Raw genomic sequence first — 21,907 nt, forward strand, 5'->3', positions numbered from 1 at the left:
TTTTTTCCAGAATGAAATTACAATTGAAACTATCAATTTATATAAGCAGCAAAAAATCATGAAGGTATATCATATTGGTGTATGTGTCTTATGAAAGTGTATATATAACAAGAAAAAACTAGAATGCTTAGATGACATAATACATATAAGAAATATAATTGAATGTTATAAGAAGAGTAAGAAAGTAAATCCATTACACTTGAGATCTCATGATTATAGTATGAGCTTAAAAGTGTATTAATATAAAATACATTTATTGGTGAAACTTAGCTTCAAAAATGGTTGTTAGTAATTAAATTTAGTTTAATAATAACAATTTTGTGATTATGCACTATCTTAATTTATGTTTCAAAACTATTTCTCATGTTATAAAATGGGTTCATGTTATATAAAACATTATGATGAAGGATAATTCAAATTAAATAACTTTTCTAAAATCACTCATTTAAGTACCACTTTCTATATCCATTTTGAATAAATCTATCATTTTACTTAATTATAATAACCTTATTTAAAGATTCATGGAGTAAAATTCATAAGAAATCAAGCAATATTTCAAGAAATATCAACATGTTCATATTATTTAATATTAAAGAAATCTCTACATGTTCATATTATTTAATATTTTTTTTTTTTATCGGTAAGACTAAATCTATTAAGTAGTAAAATATTGTACAAGAGGATACATTCTAGAGAAGCAAGAAACCGGCAACCGGAAATGATAGGACTATCAACCTCGGTTCCGGGAAAAGAGTGAAGCAAGCAGGGTGCTACAACTAGACACTAAAGCTTAAGAAGCATCAAGTGCTACCCTAAAAGAGTAGGGGTTTCAACACGAAGCTTTTTCCCCTTCCTTTTTTTAACTTCAACCCAACCACTTTGGGGTGGATGGGCGATTACAACTTGCAGATTGGGGTCCTCCACAGGGGGGTTCTCCTTTTCTGAGTCCGAGGAAGAGGACAAATGGACACGTTTCTGAGCAATGCCTGTATCAGAGGAAGGTACCAGGCCATCGGAGGAAGGGTCCCCCGAGTGAGGGGCCTGATGTAACTCTTCATCGCTTTCTTCATCATCAGAACTGGAGGAAGTGGAATCCCCGACTGGAGGGGGAGAGCATGGAGCCCATCGTTTGGACTTGGGCTTGGATTCGTTGGCCTTGTTCTTTTTCCCCGGGCGAGATGGACACGTGTTCTGCAGATGCCCAGATTGTTGGCAATGTCGACACCGAAAAGCAGTGTTCTCGTAATCCAGCGTCTGAGTCCAAACAAAGTCATTTATCTTGAGATTGATTTGTTCGGGAAGACCTTTGCTCAGGTCTAACTCCACACACACTCTTGCATATGAGTAGAGACCTTTGGACACCCTCCACAAATCTCCATGGATGAAGCTGCCCAATGTGTCTCTGATAGCTCTGAAGACATGAGTATTCCATAGATGAGCAGGTAAGTTTGGAAGCCGAATCCATACCGGTGTCTTGGTTATGACAGCCGTGGCTGGATCAAAATCTGGGAACCAGGGAGTCAAAAAAAGCCCTGCAGTTCCCATGAACCAAGGACCCTCTTCTAAGGCCTTTTCATAGTGCTTGATGTTGTTAAAGAGGACAATGAAATAACCTTTCGAGCAAAAAAAGATCTTACAATGATGTGTCCAGTTTGCATGGATCCATGCATAGAGATCTTGAGATCGAGGCCACAGACCATTAAATCTGCATATGATGGCTCTTTCTGCAAATTCTTGATGATTGGAAGCCAGCTCTTCATGCATGAGTTCAACGGAGGGAACTTCTTTAGCTTTTTCAACCAAGAAGGCCTTAGATTTAAGGGCTTCCAGGGGTTTGGGGATCTCTGAGTGGATTGCGTCCTTGTATGAGAAAGGCTGTGTGGAGGAAGATTGCCCCACTGCACCTCCCCTCAAACGAAGGGTGGCCACCACCGAGCTGTTCCTAGAAATGCTGTAAGCAGAGAGGGATAGAGGGTTTTCAAGTTGTTTACCTTGAAAGAGAAGACGCAGAAAGCTGGATGGGATCCCTAATCTGCGCTCTAAATTCAGTATGAGGTCTTGCACTAGGTCTGAAGGGCGAACCCATTGCATGATGGTCCTGCCCGCAGGCTGCATAATCTGGATCTGAAAGGAGTCAGATAGGGGTTTTGACCCTATGCAAAGCTCTGGATCTGGCCGGAGCATGGATTCTTCTGCTTTCTGTATTATCAGATCTGGCAGATCTTTGTCCGATCTGAAACAGAGACTGCGATTCGGAAAGCAAGAGGATGCCTCAGATCCATGCGGAGACCCTGCAGATGAAGCATTTTCCGGCTCTCTCATGCTCTGAAAACAAGTAGTTGTTACCTGCTCTAGCGGCGGCAAGCATTCTTTCAGCTCTGGCTCCGTTTTTAAGCGTTTGACCTTTTGCATGCATGGATCTGCAGAAGCTCTGCGTCATCTTATGTTTATGCCTTCGATCCTCTTCCTGGACTCTGGCCGTGCACGGATATAGTCTAGATCATTCAGATCCAAGCCAGATCTGCGAAGATTGGGCTCCTGTGTTGACGGAGGGAGCGGATCTGCATCATGCAGTCCCCCCTTACCGTTTCTCCTTACGCTCTGAGTTTTGTGGAACCTGACCCCTAAAACCCTTACGGCATGCAAACAGATTTGTTCAGAAGCGTATTTTCTGACCTCGATCCACTGCAGGAAGATACCCTTCTCGTGTACCCATGCCAGAAGATGGGCTACCGTTGATACCCTTGCCTCGTGGTATCGTTGGAAATTTGTGGATCGTTCCCAGTCCATGATCGCATGTATCCTTTTAACATCGAGCCTCACAGATGCGTGGCCCCCCAGATCTGGGATTTGAGGCGTTTGGCGGCAGGAGAAAAGCCATTTCTCTGTAAGATCTTGCATCAGAGAAACCCTAGTTGCAGCGATCACTGACCCTCCATAGCGTGGCTCGCTTTCGGCCCTTGAGGCGTCCTTAGGGACCGATTCCGCAGCGGCTATCACTCGGCGCAAGCAAACCCTGAAATCGGCCATTTTCCTCCTATTCTTATTATTTAATATTAGAGTAACTTGTCATAAGAAAATTAAAATGTTCATATTATTTAATATTAAAGAAATCTCTACATGTTCATATTATTTAATATTAGAGTAGCTTGTCATAAGAAAATTAAAATGGAAGTTAAGAGAGGTAAGGATGTTCTAGAACTAATTTATAATAGTTAAATATGGAGGAAGTCAAAAGGTATTTATGAGCACACATTTATGAGTGTCAAGAAATTATCAATCAATGTCCATGTTTAACAAGGAGTGCATTTGAGGACACCTTTGTGAGTGTTAAGAAATTATCAACCAATGTCCATGTTTAACGAGTGCATTTGAGAAAATATTTAACAAGGAGTGCATTTGAGGACACCTTTGTGAGTGTTAAGAAATTATCAACGAATGTCCATGTTTAACGAGTGCATTTGAGAAAATATTTAATCATAAAAACCATTTTAAGTGGATCATGATTGGAGTCATGTTAAGTAAATCAAGGATGAAATTAGATAAAGAGGAAATATATTTACAAAAAGATTTGTTCTCTTAAATTATTATTATGGTAGAATTAGTAAAAATAATATAATTTACTCTTATAATAATTTGTTTATTTACCATGTTGCGGCTTCTCTTTTGTTCTACCTCTGAGAATGCAAGTTGTCAAATAATTGGATCTTCTTGGGAACTAAAAAAGTGAGACATTATTTAAAAGGATATTAAAATAAAATAATATAATTACTATTTTAAAAAAAAATTAATTTTAATTTTTAATTAAATATATAATTTTATTTATTTTTAATATTAAAAAGTATTTCAATAATACACTCAATCACCACTTATTTATTAACCTCAATTAATACAAGAAATTGATGATGATGAATTATATGTCGCAACATAAGTATATTCGCAACACTAACACCTTATATTCCTAAAAAGGAACTCAATCATGAAGTTTTGGCATGACCATGATATCATATATCTAGATTGTGAGCTCGTTTACTGCCTTTTGGGCAGGTCAGCATTAGACTCTATTAAGGTTTGCAACTACATGTACATGGGCGATATTCCGCGTGGCTGGGACGGTGTGTTGTTTGCTTTTTTACTTGGGTTGGACTCACCATGTGTTGTTTGCCTCCTCACCCGGATTTACCGTGCGTTGTTTGTCTCCTCACCTAGATTCGACTCGCGGTTACATGACGCGCTGCTATATGTAACTTTATAATCTTCAGATTGTGTATATTCTTGTGATATGTAATCTTTGAATATTGTGTATATTGTAATATGGGTTAAAATAAAGCTTCTACCGAGAGACTTATCCCCTCATTTCAAATAAACAAATTTGCAACTACTTTCCTGAATTATTTGTCTGCTGTCTTATTATTATTATTAGTTGTCTTTTAAATATATGATCGATGTGGACAGATCACGGAAGAAATTGCTCGAGTACCGAATTAGAGGATGTATTTTCATTACCTTACTGAGGAAGGTGCGAAACTAAACATGGATGCCCCTTTTTACCTCAATCTCCGCTGCATCTTCCACGGGCCCTAGCAGAAGTTAAAAGTTGCAAAAATAATTATCAACATTCCAAGCCAAGGAATCATCGAATGGCTGCACTGTTTGGATCGTCGAAAGGCCATGGGTGCCTTTGCAACTAAATCTCTTCCCCTGCATCTTCCAGCAGCTTTCCATTGAAGAGAATAAATTCGGGGATGGGGTCCGGAGGAATCTCGTAGAAGAATCTGACGGCTTACCCAGAAACTCTCAGGAAGGATACGCGAAATTCTGTTTTGGATATTTCTTTATGATAATTAAATAAAAGGTTGCTTCGCAACACTAATTTTATTTATAAATAAACATAACAGAATCTATGACTTACGTGCGTGGAAAGATCCAAAGCTCCTTCTGCCTTTTAACTATTTTTATCATGGAATATGCTTACTACCAAATTATAAAATTAATAATTAAAGGTTAAGAATATTATATAAAAATATAAAAGTTTAAGTTTTTTTATCAATTTATTAAATATTTGAAATTTGAAATTAATGTTTTCATTTCAATATACACATTATAAATTAGTTAATACTAATGGTATTAATATAAAAAATATGTCGAGAGCTTAACAGCCCGGGAAAACTCAGGATGTTAAAAAACATGATCAAAATGGAAAAGCCGCAGATGTGCTTTCTCCAGGAGACCAAATGTAATAGTTCTACCCTAGGCAACATACTTTCAAAAGCATGGCCAGGCTGTCGATCGGTTGCTGTAGACGCCTTGGGAGCCTCAGGAGGACTAGCCATAGCATGGAACACTCAAGCAGTAACTCTCACAGATTTTCATGCCTCTCATCACCTTATACAGGCAGCCTTCCATATTTTGGGCACCAATATTCATGGCAATTTATCAAATGTCTATTTTCCACAAGAAACAGGAAGCAAGATCATGCTCCTGGACACCATAGAAGCTCTAAGCAATAATAGAAGACACCCTCTATGGATAGTGGCAGGGGACTTTAATATGATTACCAACAGTGAGGAAAAGATAGGAGGGAGAATCAGAATGGAGCCGGAAGTTGCTCGCTTTAAGGACTTCATCCAAGATGCGTCTCTAATCGATCTGCCGTTCTGCAATGGTACCTTCACCTGGAGCAATCGCAGAGCTGGCAAATCCCAAATCGCCTCCAAATTAGACCGCTTTCTCATCTCTGATAATTCGGTACACTTAGGGGGAGATATCTCAGCAGAAATATTGGCACACACCGGGTCGGATCACTGGCCGATAGCTTTACAATGGAGGAGACCAGGAGATTTGACCAAAAGACCATTCCGCTTTGAGGGATTCTGGCTATCGCACCCTGCATTCAAGGAATTCGTCAAGACCACTTGGGCATCTTTCGTCCCCCCAGAAGGCGCAAAAATGTATCAATTTCAACAGAAGCTAAGATTTCTAAAAAATCAACTAAAAATATGGAATAGGGAGACCTTTGGTAACATATTCAAAGCGCAACAAGAATTGAATCAAGAACTGGTGAATCTCCAACAAAAGATAATCACAGAAGGGCATTCGGAATCTACTCTGGACCAGGAGCGGCTCCTTCACAGTCAGCTGGAAGAAAGGAGAAAGCAGGAGGAAATCTATTGGAGGCAAAAATCAAGAGTCAGGTGGCTGAAGGAGGGGGAGCGCAACACCAAATTTTTCCACAGAACCACGGTGCAGAGAAGAATGCATAATACTATCCCCTTCATCCAAAATCAGACAGGGGAAAAAGTCGAGAAGCATGAGGAAATAGAAGAGGTTCTCCTAAATCACTTCCAACAGGTCCACCGGGAACCAATAGATGACAGGCAACAGGCTATTGAAAAAATAATCAGAAACGTGCCTAAAATCATCACGGAGGATCACAATGAGCTTCTCATGCGTCCTATACTTCCGCAGGAAGTAGATGACGCAATGGCCCAGCTTAAAGATGGCAAGGCCCCAGGCCCAGATGGATTCACCACCACGTTCTTCCATGCCTTTTGGGATATGATAAAGACGGAGGTTTGGCAGATTGTTGAGGAATCCAGAACCATGCGCTGGCTCCTCCCCTCCCTCAACTCCACTTTTATCACTCTCATTCCCAAAGAGGACAATTCCATCACCCCTGATAAGTTCAGGCCCATCGCTCTGTGCAACGTCATCTACAAAGTCATATCAAAAGTCATTGCAAACAGGCTAAAGCCCCTATTACCTCTGCTCATCTCTCCGGAACAGTCGGGGTACGTGGAAGGACGACAGATAATGGATGGCATCCTCCTCACGCACGAGATAATCCATTCCCTCAAGCACTCTAAACAAGCAGGTATGATTCTCAAACTGGATCTTTCTAAAGCTTTTGACAAGCTCAGTTGGGCTTACATTCATCACATGTTAAAAGCTTTTGGATTTGGCTCCATTTGGATTCGCTGGATCATGAGCCTAATCACCTCCACTCACTTCTCTATCTTGGTGAATGGTTTCCCCTCTCGTCCTTTCAAGCCATCCCGGGGTATCAGGCAAGGTGACCCCCTATCCCCCTTTCTTTTTGTTCTGATGGCTGAAGGTCTTGGCAGACACATCAAACATGCCCTCCATTCCAAGCAACTCAAAGGCATAACGGTCCACAATACCCCTGCCACCTCTCATCAGCAATTTGTTGATGATACCATGCTTTTTGGCTACCCTTCTGTACAGGAAGCCTCCCGCTTCAAATCTCTTCTCAACGACTTCTCAGAGGCTTCTGGCACCCATGTCAACACCTCCAAGTCGCAGATATTCTTCTTTAATACTCCTCCCTCGGTTAAAGCTGCTGTCACCCGCATTCTTGGCTTCCCCCCTGCTACCCTCCCCTCCAAATATCTTGGTGCTCCCCTCACCGCCTCCGCTATCAAGCATCCAGCTTGGAGCACTCTCTTAGAGAAGCTCGAGTCCCGCCTCAACCTCTGGACTTACAGATCTCTAAACCTCGCCAGTCGAGTGGTGCTCATCAAATCTGTTCTTCAAGCCATGCCTCTTTATCTCTTCTCCATTCTAGCAGCCCCTAAGTGGGTCCTAAAAAGAATAAGAAACATACAGCGTGACTTTCTTTGGGGCAGCTCGGCTACAAATCGCAAATGGGCTCTGGTTAAATGGACTTCTGTTTGCATGCCCAAGGACAAGGGAGGTATTGGGCTAAGGGACCCAGAGCACAGTAACTCCATAATGAATGCCAAGATTTGGTGGCACTGGATCACTAACCCAGAAAAGCCATGGGTAAAAATATGGACAGCCAAATACGCCAACAACAGACCTCAAGAAGAGCTCATCAGGTTCATCCCCACTGAAAAAGGGTCGTTAATCTGGAACGCTGCCAAACAACACTATCATTTAATTCAACAGCACAGCTTCTGGGAGATCAGGAATGGCAGCACGGCAAGATTTTGGACAGACGCCTGGAACCAAATGCCTAGGCTCATTAATGTTCTCCCTCCTTCTATGATTCCGGACAGGCAGGAGCAGCAACAGGACAAAATCCAGAATTTTTGGCTGCAGATAACGGAGCAAGGATATAGAAAATGGAGACGGAGTAATCAAATTCTTAGCAGCACAAACGCACAGGAGATAGAAGAATTAGAGAAGGAGCTAAGAAAACGAAGCATAAGGCATTATGAAGATCACGACATTCTCAGATGGGGTTATCAACCCAAAGGATCCTTTACCACTTCTGAGGCCTACAAGCTGGTATGCAACTTCCCCTCTCCTACAGATCCTTTATGGAGCAAACTCTGGGAACTTGGATCATGGCCAAAAATTTCCTACTTCCTCTGGCTTGTAGGACACAAAAGAATCCTCACTTGGGACAAACTGAGGAGAAGAGGCTTCCAAGGCCCCTCTGTTTGCTATAACTGCTTTCAAAGTGAAGAATCCCTTCAGCACCTCTTAGATACCTGTCCCTTGGCCAATCAGCTATGGGAAAAGGTGAGCTTCAGATGCCAAAAAAGATGCAGAGGGGACAATGACATCATCAATACCATAAGGCAATGGCCAAAAAACCCCTACAACTGTGAGATCCTCAACCACCTATGGAAAATCATCCTAGGTATAGTCCTATGGAATATCTGGAAGGAAAGAAATCAACGCATCTTCAAAAACAAGAGCTCTCCTATTGAAGAAATTTGGAACAGGATACACAGGAATCTTAAAGAAACTATGCTGCTCCGAACTTGGACGAAGGAGGATCTCCCCTCAGCAGATAATGAGAAAAACATCCTTGACAATTGGCTTCTGCAACTGCCACAAGAAGGCTTCAAGCCTCGCCCTTCCGATAGCAACACCAAGGACAACAGCTGCTGGAAGGCCCCCCCAATTAACTCCTTCAAACTCAACTTTGATGGGGCTTCCAAAGGCAACCCGGGAGCTGCGGGATTCGGAGGAATTCTGAGGAACCATGTTGGTACTCCCCTACAGATCTACTTTGGAAACATGGGGTGGGACACCAACAATTCCGCTGAACTAGAGGGCCTCTGGCAAGGTCTCTTACTAGCGGAAAATCTCAGTCTCCAACCCCTAATTGTGGAAGGGGACTCCCAGCTTCTCATCAATATGGCCACCCACATCCAGCAGGGCTCCCAAGCCAGGAAAATTGCCACAAGCTGGAGATTAGAAGCGAGGCTAAACATCATGGAACAGTATTTACGCAATAACAGAGCCGTCTCCTTTAATCACATAAGAAGAGAGGGCAATAAGATAGCTGATCTCCTGGCCAATATTGGGGTAGAAAATGACCAGGTCCTTCTTTCAGGAACGATGGACATCATACAAAATCATCCCCAAGCCCAGGATTGTAAAAGCCTCATCCAAAAAGATGCAGACTCCCCGGATGCGGGTGTTCGCACGGCAGAGGAACGGAGGCCACATGGCCTACATGTGCTGCCTCGTGGTGATTTAGCTCAGGATTGTTAATGAATCCTAAGGTGAATGGAAGCGGCTGCAGAGCGCATTTATGGCGCCCAAGGTCCAAGAGAATGTCGAGTTGGTTAAATTCAAGTTGGGCATGGGGACGAACCATTCTCAGTGTGAGAGGCTCGCTGCGCAGGCTGGTTTGGGCAATTGTTTCCTTTTGGCAGACGCTGTGGATGCTACAGGCGCTGCGGCTGAAGATTTTTTCGCGCCTGTCCTCCCTGGTGACAGAGCTGCGGGTTACTTTGTGTTACGGCCAAGAGGAGAGGAGAGAATTCTTCGCTGCGTTGGGAGGAGATTCGAGCAGGGGCTTCCAGCTATTGAAGCTCTGTTCTTCACTGCCAGCTCCTCTGCCAAAATGGTCAAGCCAAGAGAAAGAATGCCATGTAGACGGGGCTCTGGTCGAGGGAGCTCCTCACGTCATCCAGCAGCGGATTCACACCACCATTGCTGCTGTTGCTACTGTCACCGAAGAGCTGGGGCTACACACATGCAGGCTTCCCAATTCATGGATGCGGGCAGCCCCAATTCAAATTCACCCTCCCTTCCAGCATTCGGCACTGCTGTTTTCACTCTTGGGAGCATTAGTGCACACCTCTCCGTCCTATTCGTTAAGGAATCCAAGGATTATGAAGATGGTGAGGGCAGCCAAGCACCGTTATCCGTTGAACATCCGGCAACTGAGGAGGAACGAAAGGGAGGAGCTCCGGAGCAGGCTCCTGCCCAGAATCAGAGGCCGGAAGCGTCGTCCTCCAAGAACGCTGCAGAGGAAGAAGGGGAAGGCGTCCCTGAGGAATATGGATGGGTTCCAATCATTGAGGAGAAGCCTGAGGATTAGCACTCAGCGGCAGGCTGCGTCAAACATCTTTTTGTTCAGGTCTTGTTCATGTCTTCTGTCTAGTTCGCGCCCCGTGTCTGGGTTTAAGTCTGAGTCTTTAAAGGTTTATGTCCAAGTCTCTATATGCTCTGTTTTAGTAAGTGGGTCGCCCCTGCGAGGGCAGTTTTTGCTGCACAGCCCCTGCGTGGGTGTTCATGGTCTGGAATGAAAATTATTTTGTGTTTTGATGTACTGGGTGCAACTCCGGAGGGAAACGGCCGCCCCTGTAAGGGCTATTTGGGAGTTGCAAGAAGCTAACCCACAGTGCCACAGTTGGCCTTGGGTAACTTGTTTTTCTGACTGTAATGTTTATTTGTACATAATATAATACAATAGCATAGTTTCACTGAGAAAAAAAAAATATAAAAAATATGTCAAGTTTTTAGAGAGGTTTATTTGGTGAGTCAATGAAAATATAAAGTAATGTAAGTTGAAGTTTTATGTTAAAGTTTTGGGCTCTTTATCTATGAGTATATGTGATTTATTTAAGAGTATATTAATAGTTATTTGAATTGATTTTGGGTGGTGTGATTTACTTAAAAATATAGTGCTAGTAGTAGATAGTGGTAATATAGTAGTAGTAATTGGAATCAACCTTATAACTGCATGTTTTAACTAAAAGTATAGTGATAGGTATAATGGGAATCTAACTCGGCCATAGATATATAGGATGTTTCACCTAAAAATATAATGATAATAGTCAAAATTAACTTAATATAAAATAAATACCTAACTAAATTTTTAATAAAAAAACATATATATTTTATTTATATAAAAACTTTGATATATTTATATATAATTATTTTAATAAATAAAATTAACAACAAATATAAAAAATGTAAATAACGACTATTACAATATCAAATCATTCCATATACATTAACAACGCCCTTATCATTAAATTGCTATATAATGTATGAAGGGATGGAATGGAAGGTAACGGAATTGAACTTCTTTAAACTCAATGATACATTAACAAACTCTATGATTTTATCATTAAAATGTTATATTATTTTCAATGTAGATAGGGAATGCAAATTCTTCGATTGGTTACTGAACATCATATTTCTTTAAATCCGTAGGTATAAATATTTAAAATTTAAATTAATTTTTAATTTATTTTTATTTACCAATAACATTATTTACTTTAATTAATTAAATTTTAAATTTATTAACTAATCATCTTTATTAATTTTGAATATATTAATAATAATATTTATTATAAAGGTAATTTTAGTTATTATGAAATAATGAAGTTATATTTTATTTAATTAATAGTTTAAAAATCTCAAATTGATATATGAAACTAAAAAAGTAATTATTTGCCAAGACTTGTATAAATGTCTGTGGTACTAAAATGTTTACACATTTCTATTTTTATTCATAATTTACTCTTAGTCATTAAAGTGTTGAGATGGTGGACAATAACAACTTATAATAAGTGTATTTATTTTTCACATTTTGTTCCTATCCATTTTTTTATTCCATAACTTGTTTAAATTATGGTGGATAGTTCTTAATGGTAAATATATTATTGATGTGAGTATGACCTTATTTCAAGGATTTTATTTTTGGTGAGCTTAACAATGAAAAATCTAAAATTATCTATAAATAATGGCATAAATATTGCAGTCCCAAAATTATGGCACAAAAATCTAAAGTAGTTATTCACATGGCACTGTGTTGTGTAAAAGCAGTAATAACAATCATTAAGAACTAGAACTAGTCATATTGCAGATAAATAATTTAAATATTAATAAACAATAATAAAATTAAACCCATAATGTCAAACTAAATTGAATGCATAATACACATGTATAATAAGAGGAATCGTATGCTTCCCTTCTAGATTCTAGGGTGTGCAAAGCAGCACGAAAATGGGATTCAAGGGAACCAAGGTTGAGAAGAAGGTAATCAACGACAAGAAAATACGTGATTTGCTAGAGCAATACTCACAGGTGCTGGTTTGCGTTGCAAACAATGTGGGATCCAAGCAGATGCAAGGTATTCATGCCAGATTGAGGCCCGATACGGTCGTTCTTATGGGGAAAAATACCATGATGAAGAGATCCATTCGTCTATATGCAGAGAAGTCGGGGAACACCGCCTACCAAAACCTGATTACTTTGCTGGTGCTAAAGGGGAAGCTGAGGGCCGCTATGTTCAACCTCATCCCAGAGGACTGGGGTGCTTACACCCACCCTTGGCTACAAGAGATCTTCTCGTCTTGCCTCTGCCTCAAATCCCTCCACTTGCGGCGAATGATCACCAAGGACAACGACCTCACCACTCTCATCGGGAGCCACAACCACATGCTACAAGCCCTCAAGCTTGAGAAATGCTCCGGGTCCTCCACTCTTGGATTTCTGAAAATTGCTCACTCTTGTAGCTTCCTATCAGGGACTATTCATGGAGGCAATCACCCGAGGGATTGGATCTATGGCGACGAGAAACCCAACAAGGAAAGATCCGATCTGTTGCCTTCCACAGCAAACCCGTTTTGATCCTGGGTGAAAGTGATATGCTAGACAAGGGTTTCAAGCAGGAACAAGAAAAGAATAGGGGAATACGGGACTACAGAGGATGGAACTAAGGCCAACAAGGATGAACACTCCAAGGAAAGCAATGGTCATAGTGTAGGGAATGCAGAGCACTCTCTGCGGCGAGGAGAATTTGTAGATCCATGGACAAACCAATATCAGCTGGCAACAAGATGTGGATCTCCGGTAAGTACCCACAACTTCCAAGTTTTTGTCAAATCCCCTGCTGGAAAAACACAATTACTTTGGGTAAAAGAGACCGACTCTATAAAGGAACTACAAAACCTCATACTGCAAAAATTTGGATATCCCATCATATCAAAAAACTTGATACATGGTTGTAGAGTACTCCTGGACACAAAGAATCTCAGGGAATACAAAATCACATCCATGTCAACAATAATTCTCAATCTGAGAATAAGAGGTGGTGCCACAAAAAAAACAGAAATCCATATAGGGGTGAGGGAAGTGGGACTGCTACAAATATTACAGGAACACATTAAGGGGAAAAAACAAGAAGTATATCCTTCAAAAATATTCTTCAAGGGAAAAACATAGCATAAGCAGCACCAAATCAAACAGGTATGGAGGCAAGGCCATAGATTGTGGAACAACTGAATCATACCCCAGAATATAACATAGATATACCAGAAATAGATGAGCACTGCACTATATATGAAATACAAGCAATAATATGTAGATTTAACTATTTTTGGTCCAAACTGGTTGATCTCTTTCATTGGATCTTCACAAATTGGACTTTACAATGTGAAATACATCTCTGTTCCAAGGGGTTTTTCATAGTAAACTTTCCTATAGAAGAGCATAGATACTTTGTAATACATGAAGGACCTTGGTTCTGGGGATCCACAGGCCTTTTCATCACACCACGGTTCTCATATTTTGATGCAAATGCAATAGTTGTCTCTAAGATGCCAATTTGGGTGTGATTGCACAATCCCCCATTAAACCTCTGGAGTCAGCAAGTACTTGCAGGAATCAGTAATACTATCGGGTGTTACATCAAAATGGACACCCAAAGACTGGAGGAAAGAATCTACACTTATGCACAAATATGTGTGGACGTAGACCTTAGTAAAGGCCTGCCAAACCAAATTCAACTGAAGCATAGACAGAGGTGTTGGTCACAGTTTTTAGATTACGAAAATACAGATGCAGAACTTGCCAACAAACATGACACCTATAAAGCACGTGTCCAATAGCCAAAAAAGACACCCATAAGAAGAAGAAAACGGGGAAACAAGCCAAGGGATGGCAATTTCCTCCACCACTCTCTGATGACGAGGAGGAGGAATAGGTGGAACATGAAACCCGCAATGAGAACACTCAAATGAACAAAGAACCAGAAGTAGAAGACATAAATCCACAAGAATCTACAGACATACAATCGGCAAGGATACCAGAAACAATGGATATGAGAAGATCCAAATGTCAACACATATCAAACACATCAGATTTTGATAAAGAATATCCCCAACCTATGGCTGATACAACGCTAGTGCTTATCACTCCAACAGAGTCTCAAGGGTGGTGGAGAAAGGTTCAGAAGAAAAAAGGGTGAAAAGCTTGACTTTCCCCCATTTGTACATTAATTACTTGTTTCTTACATGATGATGGATGATAAATGCATATTTTTTTACAAAAAATGAGGACCATTTTTTATTATGGCTCACAGATATGGCTATGGGCCATCGCAGCATATGTTAAAAAGCATTTACAACGTGTAATTTTTCAATTATAATGAAAGATTACAATTTTTCCTGTGGAAAAAAAAAAGAAAAAAAAAGAGGAATCATACTTGCAATTGTATATAGCAAACAATTCTTTTGTGAAATACATCAAAATAAAAGTAATATTCTATCTATGATATGTTTTGGAAATTTTTAGGCATATTTTCTTGTCTAATTTATCTATATTTAGTAAAGATTTAATAAAATCATAAAATTTAATTGTGAACTCTCTACAATCAAAATATATTAAATATTTTTTTAAAATAATAAATTTATATATATAATCTAAAAAATATTTTAAACACTAAAAAATAAAAAAAACAAAGCTCCAAACTTATAATAATTAAACAAATCCACAGCAAAACTCCAACCTCAACACTGAACTTCTTATACAGCACCCTTTCATCACTATCTTCAGAAAACGTTAGTATGCCAACATCAAAACTATCATCATAGTCTTGTGCTACACCCTTTTATCACTGTCTTCCCTAGTCCCTACCCACTAGGCATGATAAATTCATGGCTGCCAGGTTGGATGAGGGTTCATGTGGGGCATTCACCTTTTCTTCTCATTTTATGAAAAAGGAATTGCTTCGGGTTGAGTGGGTTGGTTTAATATTTAAAGTAATCAATTCAATGATTAATATCTTTTTACAAAATAGTATAATTTTAACTTTTCCATAATCGAGTAATATAATTGTTAGGGAAACTGAAATTGTAGTTGTGTTATTTGAATTAATTGTCAGTTTTGGTTTAAATTAAAATTTTGAATGTAGAAGTTAATTTAGTAGGTTTACAAATTTATTACGGTTTATTAAATTATGGAAAATTATGAAAAAGATACATGATAAGAAGTTTTCTTGAAAAAAATAAACCAAATTTTGAATGTAGAAGTTAATTTAGTAGGTTTACAAATTTATTACGGTTTATTAAATTATGAAAAATTATGAAAAAGATACATGATAAGAAGTTTTCTTGAAAATAAAAAATAATATCTTCTAACTAGATAGGTTAGCCTTTAAGTATATGAAAAATAAATCAGAAAGCCAGCGAGTAAAGCCATTGTTCGATTATCCATATATATTGTTCACAAAATTTATCAAAAAATACGCAAAACTAATATTCATCTTTATAGATAAATTGGATTGGGAAAATTTTCTATGATGTTCTATTTGTATTATTTGAGTGGTCAAAATCTCCATAAATTTGTGATTCACGTGAGCCATGCAAGACTCAAAACCATCCATGGGATCTCAAGCTGTCGTTGAGCTCTCTGAAAGGAAACATGATGATCCAAAATACGTTTTTGATTAAGTATATACACAATAAAACCAATCAAATCTGCATCATCATCATGCTACCTCTGGTAAGTTGGTCTGCACTGTGTTGGAGGAGATGAATTTTCATTTTAATGGAGTCTAAATGAGTTGGTAGATTTTAATACTCCTTTATCTTATAGGTTATGATTTACTATGGCTAGAAAAGTTATGTTAGATTTGTGAAATAATGTAATCAATAAAATTATTGTGATATAATTGATAAACTATTATTAATAAATAAAATATTGGAAATTAATCGGAAAGAAGAACTAGAGTTATGAGATTTTTGTTTATATGGAAAATAATTATTGGTTAAATTCAAGATAAAACTTCTTTTAAATTTTTCCTAAAAATGGTGGGAGAGAAAGATCTATTAAATAAAAAATCCTTAAGAAGAAATAGATATTACTTAATATGATGGGAGAGAGATTTATTAAATCACTTAGTTGGAGAAATATACTAAGTTTCGGTGGAATAAATCGTTGTGAGAAAGAAATGCAAGACTTTAAAGAAAAATGAAAAAGAAAAAAAAAATAAAACAAAACAAAACAGAAAGGCCTTAGCAAGTAGGTTAGCAGACTTAAAAAAACTGGACGCTCCAAAAATATTCGAAGGAAGGAAAAACCTATAAATATACACCACTCACGAATCAAAGAGGTTGTTAATTCCATTGGCAAAGATATCATAGCTCAATGGGTAACTCATGGATTCAGTTTGTGATAAGGAAGAACGTGCTCTAAGTAATTTTCCCAACCATTCTGGTTAGGATTATGGTTTTTCTGATTTATATTGCATATTAATATAGAAATTTTGTTTACACTAGTGAAATGATACACTGCATAGTCTCTCATAGGGAAATAATTACACTCATAGGGTATTAACTAGCAATTGCACCAAATGTTGCAATGGAAATGTCCTAAGTCACAAGCATATGAGAAAAGAGCATAGATGAAGAGTGAATCTTGGTCATAGAAGTAGATTAACACCCATTGTTTTAGAGTGAATGTTTGTGTATCCTTCTACAAAGGCACCATCAAAAACATAATCATCAACAAGAGTATTATGATCTATCATAAAAAAATTTAATTTATTCAACTATTTTTTTGAGTCTAATTCACCTTTCTTAATAATAATTTTACTATTTCTAACCATAGTAAACCAAAATCAACCATAGTAAAAAAATAGTCTGTCATCTTCAACTAGAAACAAAAACCATTATTTTTAAAACACCCATCAACATTTTCCATTTTATAAACACTATTAAATTTTAAAACTAAAAAATAACTTTGGTATTTTAACAAATTTATTAATATTATTGTGCTAATTATATTTTGAATTTTGAATTTTACTAGTATCGTATATCAGTGCCATCTTACATATCATTATATATTTGAAAGTGAGGAGATAAACTACTTACCATTATATATTTGAAATTGAGGAGAGAAAGTAATGTATTTGAAAGTGAGGAGATGAATTACTTACCAATATATATTTGAAATTGAGGAGAGATTGCTTTCGCTGTGTCTTGAGATTCATGACACATGATCGAACACGTTTCATGACTGAAATCGACGCTATCGGCACGAAACTCCCTAGGAGGGGCACCAGATGTAGAAATATGTTTTCTCTGCCAACGAGGTCTATGATGAGTTCCTTATACTTCGAGGCTGAGTTTTACCGAAGGATCTGTCAAATTGGACGCTAGATGTAAGAAATTATAACATGGACAAATATCGTAGTGTAATTCATGTCAGCACAACATTGTTTGTGATTTCATTTTATCCACGTGTGGTTTGTAGTTCGTAAAAATTGTGGAGTTAAAGGTGAAGATAAATGAATGAATCCATGCGAACAACAATTGGGTATCCATATTGATTTGGATAGGGTTATTTAAGAAATCATTATTTAAATGGGAAATTAAATTAATACGAAGATATATTGAAAACATGTACTATATTCATTAAAATCAATTGATTTTGTTAACAAAATATGTTAAAACCCATTGACAATGAATTGGTTGTGAGGACATAAACTATCAAAATGGTATTTGATCTTGAAACATCTTTTTTTAAGTTTGAAATGGAAAACACAAATAGTTGTGAGGACATAAACCATCAAAATGGTATTTGATCTTGAAACATCCTTTTTTAAGTTTGAAATGGAAAATACAAATAGTGAATTGTAACAGAAGAGGTTCGAGAAGGAATATAATATTCTAAAGAACATTGTGCTTGTCATTCCATATTTGAAGTTGTATCAAAACATGTTGGAGGCATCGAAGACCTGAAGAAGCAGTAATGGACCTGCAAAATGTATATTTTGTTAGAATTAGTAATATGTAAATCAGTTGTGGAAATTTATTAGTAATACTTTGCAGGTGAGTTGTGTTAAAATGAATTTGGAATGAATGGAAATGAAGTTACCTTTGCTATGGGGATTTATATATTGTTAGTGGAAGATGCATGGTGAATAACAACATATTGAACACCATTGGAGGTTTATGCGTAGTTGGAGATGCATATTTTTTGCTTGCCATTCTACTTGTAGTTGCTTAGGTATGCTATTTTTGAGTCCATGTGTCCTGTTGCAAAAGAAAGAAAATGTTAGAATGAGATGTATAGATAATATAAAGACATTCTAATATTTGCTTAATTATTAATATTGATTAAAGTTGGTTGTTGTTGAAAGATATGAAAAGTATGTTATGAGATAGAATGAGGTAAATAAATGGAGGAAACCTTTTGGTAATGTTAAAGTATGGGTTGGAGCAGATTATCTAGAGGCGGCATTGAACGGATAATTTTTTCTGCGTGTTTTCCGCGAGCAATGTTTTTGTTGTCCGTCATTTTGCTGTAACGATCGAAACTGAATGTGGGGCTAATCCGCAGATCTTGTAGAGAAGGTACTCTTGAAATTGTTGTGAATGTGAGACCTTGACGTTCTGTTTTTCCAATGTCAATTGTTGCTTTTGGAAGTATCATACCTTGAGATTTATGTATGGTTAAAGCCCAAGCCATCTTCAGTGGAATTTGTGCACGTCCATTTCTTTTTACTGCTGGAATAGGCAAGTGAGTGGGGTTTTTTTCATCCCAAGGAGGCCCGATGTATTTGGGAAAATCTACGACAACAAATGTTGGTATTTTTGGTGGTGTAGTTGATTCTTTGTAAAAGATGGTTACAATTTCTCCGAGGGAACCATTAACAAGTCCGGCTGAAACCGAAAGGTTGGAAGTCAACATAACTTTTTTGCTATTGCATAGTAATACAATTCGCTCAAGTTGCTCGTCTTCTGAGGAAATGTTCGAATATGTGTTGTCATCTTCAACAATGGATCTTGCGATAGGAGTGTTTAGAGATTTCATCATTTGCTTATTATGGACCATTGTTTGAGCATTTGTTGGAAATAGATGCATGGAATCATGGAATGAACATATTTATTCTTCTGATAAAAAGGAGTCTGTGCGCGACATGAGTATGTTGTAGTCGTCGATTGTTGGATTTGCATCTCTAATGTTCTGGAGAATGTTCCTGAAAGTAATTTGTGTGATGTTGTCGCCTTGTTGACGAAATATTGTGTCTAATGTGATGACTGTGTTGAAGGTGTTCCACGGTGCGCTTCTGTGGCTCATCCCTGCATATAGAGGTATGTCGTTGACGGGTGGTAGCTGACCGAGATCACCAAACAATATAATGGAACAGCCACCAAAAGGAGTGTTCCTTTGTTGTGGAAATGCCTCTCGAAGACATTCATCGATATGGCTGAGAAGCTTTGGCCCAATGAAGCTCATTTCATCGCTTAGTATGTATCTTATATGCTTGAGTTCTTCTTGGAATTTTGTAAGAGCATTATCTTCTAAGGGTATAAGATCCTTTATAGGAAGGTGCAGAGCAGAATGGATTGTCGATGCTTGTATGTTGAAGGCAGCAACCCCTATAGGGGCAAGGAGCATGATCAGTGAAGGTTCTGGGCTTGCAAGGCTTATGAGCATATCTTTGATGCAATTGATAAGGAGGGATTTTCCTGTACCAGCAATGCCTTGTATTATCATTCTGAGAGCGAATAAATAATCCTTCTTAGAAAAATGATTAGAAATAATATTTAGAGGTTTTCTTTGCATTGGAGATAATGTAGTAAGGGTTGCTAGGATATGTTGATGTGTCTGAAGAATTCAGTGGATGGAGTGGCTATTCTCAATGAATTGTATCGCATTATTTTGTAGATCTAATGGGATAGTGGTATGATTCCAGTTATGGGTGTCATCAAAGCCATGAAGACCAAGCATGTCAAGGTCATTTATGAGAAGCTCATTTATAGGGTGTAATTGGGAAAGTAATTCCCATTCATTTATTTCCATGGTGTCTAGAAGATTGGTTTCATGAATAGTTGAGGTATCATTTGCGACAGATTCAATATCAGATAGTGTGCGGTGTTGATGCCAAGGTTTGTAGAATGGACGAAATGTTTGCCAATTTGTGATGAATTGTGCAGCAGAATCTCCTATATCTTGTACGATATGGCGAAAAGGTTTTTATAGCATAAGTTCAACTCTGCAAAAGTCAGCATAGCAAGGTTTAGTTGTGGATGGCATGGAGGAGTAACGTGGTATGACCCAAACAATTGCTTTTGTAGGTCTTTGTTTCCATTTGTTTGTTTTGTGACGACGATCATATGACCAGGATCTTGCTAATTCTATTAGTGATGTGGATTCTAGGGTAGAAGGGCGTTGGATATATGTATCTATGATGTGTGGGGATGTAGTGGAGGTGGTGTTAGTTTGTGGAAGGTGCATAAGAATTTTTTGGTTTCCATTTAAAGAAATGAATGGTCGACTACATAATGTTAATGGTAATTTTTGCAGCATATGGCAGGTTTCTTGTGCTCCAATGTCACGATCAACAAGGGTTTCTGCAAGAAATTTTCGAAATGCGGATGTTGTTGGGTCAGCAATGGGTGAAGCCAGGACAATTCTACATAGCATGTGGTGGAAGCTTTCAGATTTTTTTTTTCTGCTTTGGATGCATTTTTGGTGATATATTTTTGTACAACGTGTATGGAGATTACTGGTTGGCAGTCAACATTTGAACGCCAAAAGATAGGATGGTAGGGTTATGTCTATTGAGTCGATCGTCATTGTGAGCAGGGGTGTATGTTTTTTTTCCATTGGAATCAATGAATAAGGCCGATTTTGGATGTAATTCCCATGGTGCTTTATAACGACATTGGAGTGAGGATCCATTTTTTCTTAGGCATGTGCTTTCTGAGCATTTTGTGTGACGTTCAACACAATTGATGAGTTGTTCATAGTCATTGAAAGGATTGGTTCTGAAGATTTGCGGTGTGGACAATAGACAAGGGTCTTCGAGATTTGTCCAAGCAATTGGTTGGTTTGAAGTCAAAGGAGTACGAGGGTTCCAAGTGGAAATATATTTGTCGAAGAACTGCCTTGTAATATCAACTACTTCTGTGTCTTCCCAGTTGAGGTTTTCCATATCAGGTGCATTTTCTATCCAAAGGAAACCATGGATGTGCGCAGATCCCCTATGTTGCCATTCATACCTGTCAAGTATGCATTTTTGTAAGATAATTTTGTAATAGGTGAGGAATGTTGTTTCAAGTTTTTGGAAAAAAAATACGGTAGAATGCGTACCTGTACCAGTAATCTTTTGTCTTCAAGTGTTTCTCTAAGATAATCTCACGAAATGCTGTGAATCTATGGTGCATATATAGTGATGTTAAATGTGGGTTAGAGATAATGTTATCCTTTCTCCACTTTTGTTGTTTTGCAATATCAGAAGGAAGACACGGGCATGATTGCATGAAGATCAGGCCATTTTGTATCAGCTGCACTTAATGTGAAGAAGAACGTCGGGCAGCCGAGTTGAGATATCATGTCCGTTAGTTCTTTTTTAGCTTTGTGATAAAAATGATAT

General features: G+C 38.2%; 1 protein-coding gene across 1 annotated transcript; it reads left to right on the top strand.

The window, feature by feature from the left end:
- Window positions 1-5,196: 5,196 nt before the first annotated feature.
- LOC149241421 (uncharacterized) lies at window positions 5,197-9,492 on the top strand. Its single transcript, XM_089370539.1, has 3 exons — window positions 5,197-5,748; window positions 6,289-8,271; window positions 8,656-9,492. The coding sequence occupies exons 1-3, from the start codon at window positions 5,197-5,199 to the stop codon at window positions 9,490-9,492; spliced, it is 3,372 nt and encodes a 1,123-aa protein (XP_089226665.1).
- Window positions 9,493-21,907: the final 12,415 nt, after the last annotated feature.

This window comes from Pinus tabuliformis, chromosome 8 (genome assembly GCF_031772625.1).
Source record: "Pinus tabuliformis cultivar Carrire ecotype Pingquan chromosome 8, CPIR1, whole genome shotgun sequence".
Lineage (NCBI taxonomy): Eukaryota > Viridiplantae > Streptophyta > Pinopsida > Pinales > Pinaceae > Pinus > Pinus tabuliformis.

Coding starts and splice junctions, on each gene's coding strand:
- LOC149241421 (XM_089370539.1), top strand. CDS start 5,197: ATGGAAAAGCCGCAGATGTGCTTTCTCCAGGAGACCAAATGTAATAGT. Junction 5,749..6,288: donor TTCTCATCTCTGATAATTCG/GTACACTTAGGG, acceptor ATCCAAAATCAG/ACAGGGGAAAAAGTCGAGAA. Junction 8,272..8,655: donor CTTCTGAGGCCTACAAGCTG/GTATGCAACTTC, acceptor AATATCTGGAAG/GAAAGAAATCAACGCATCTT.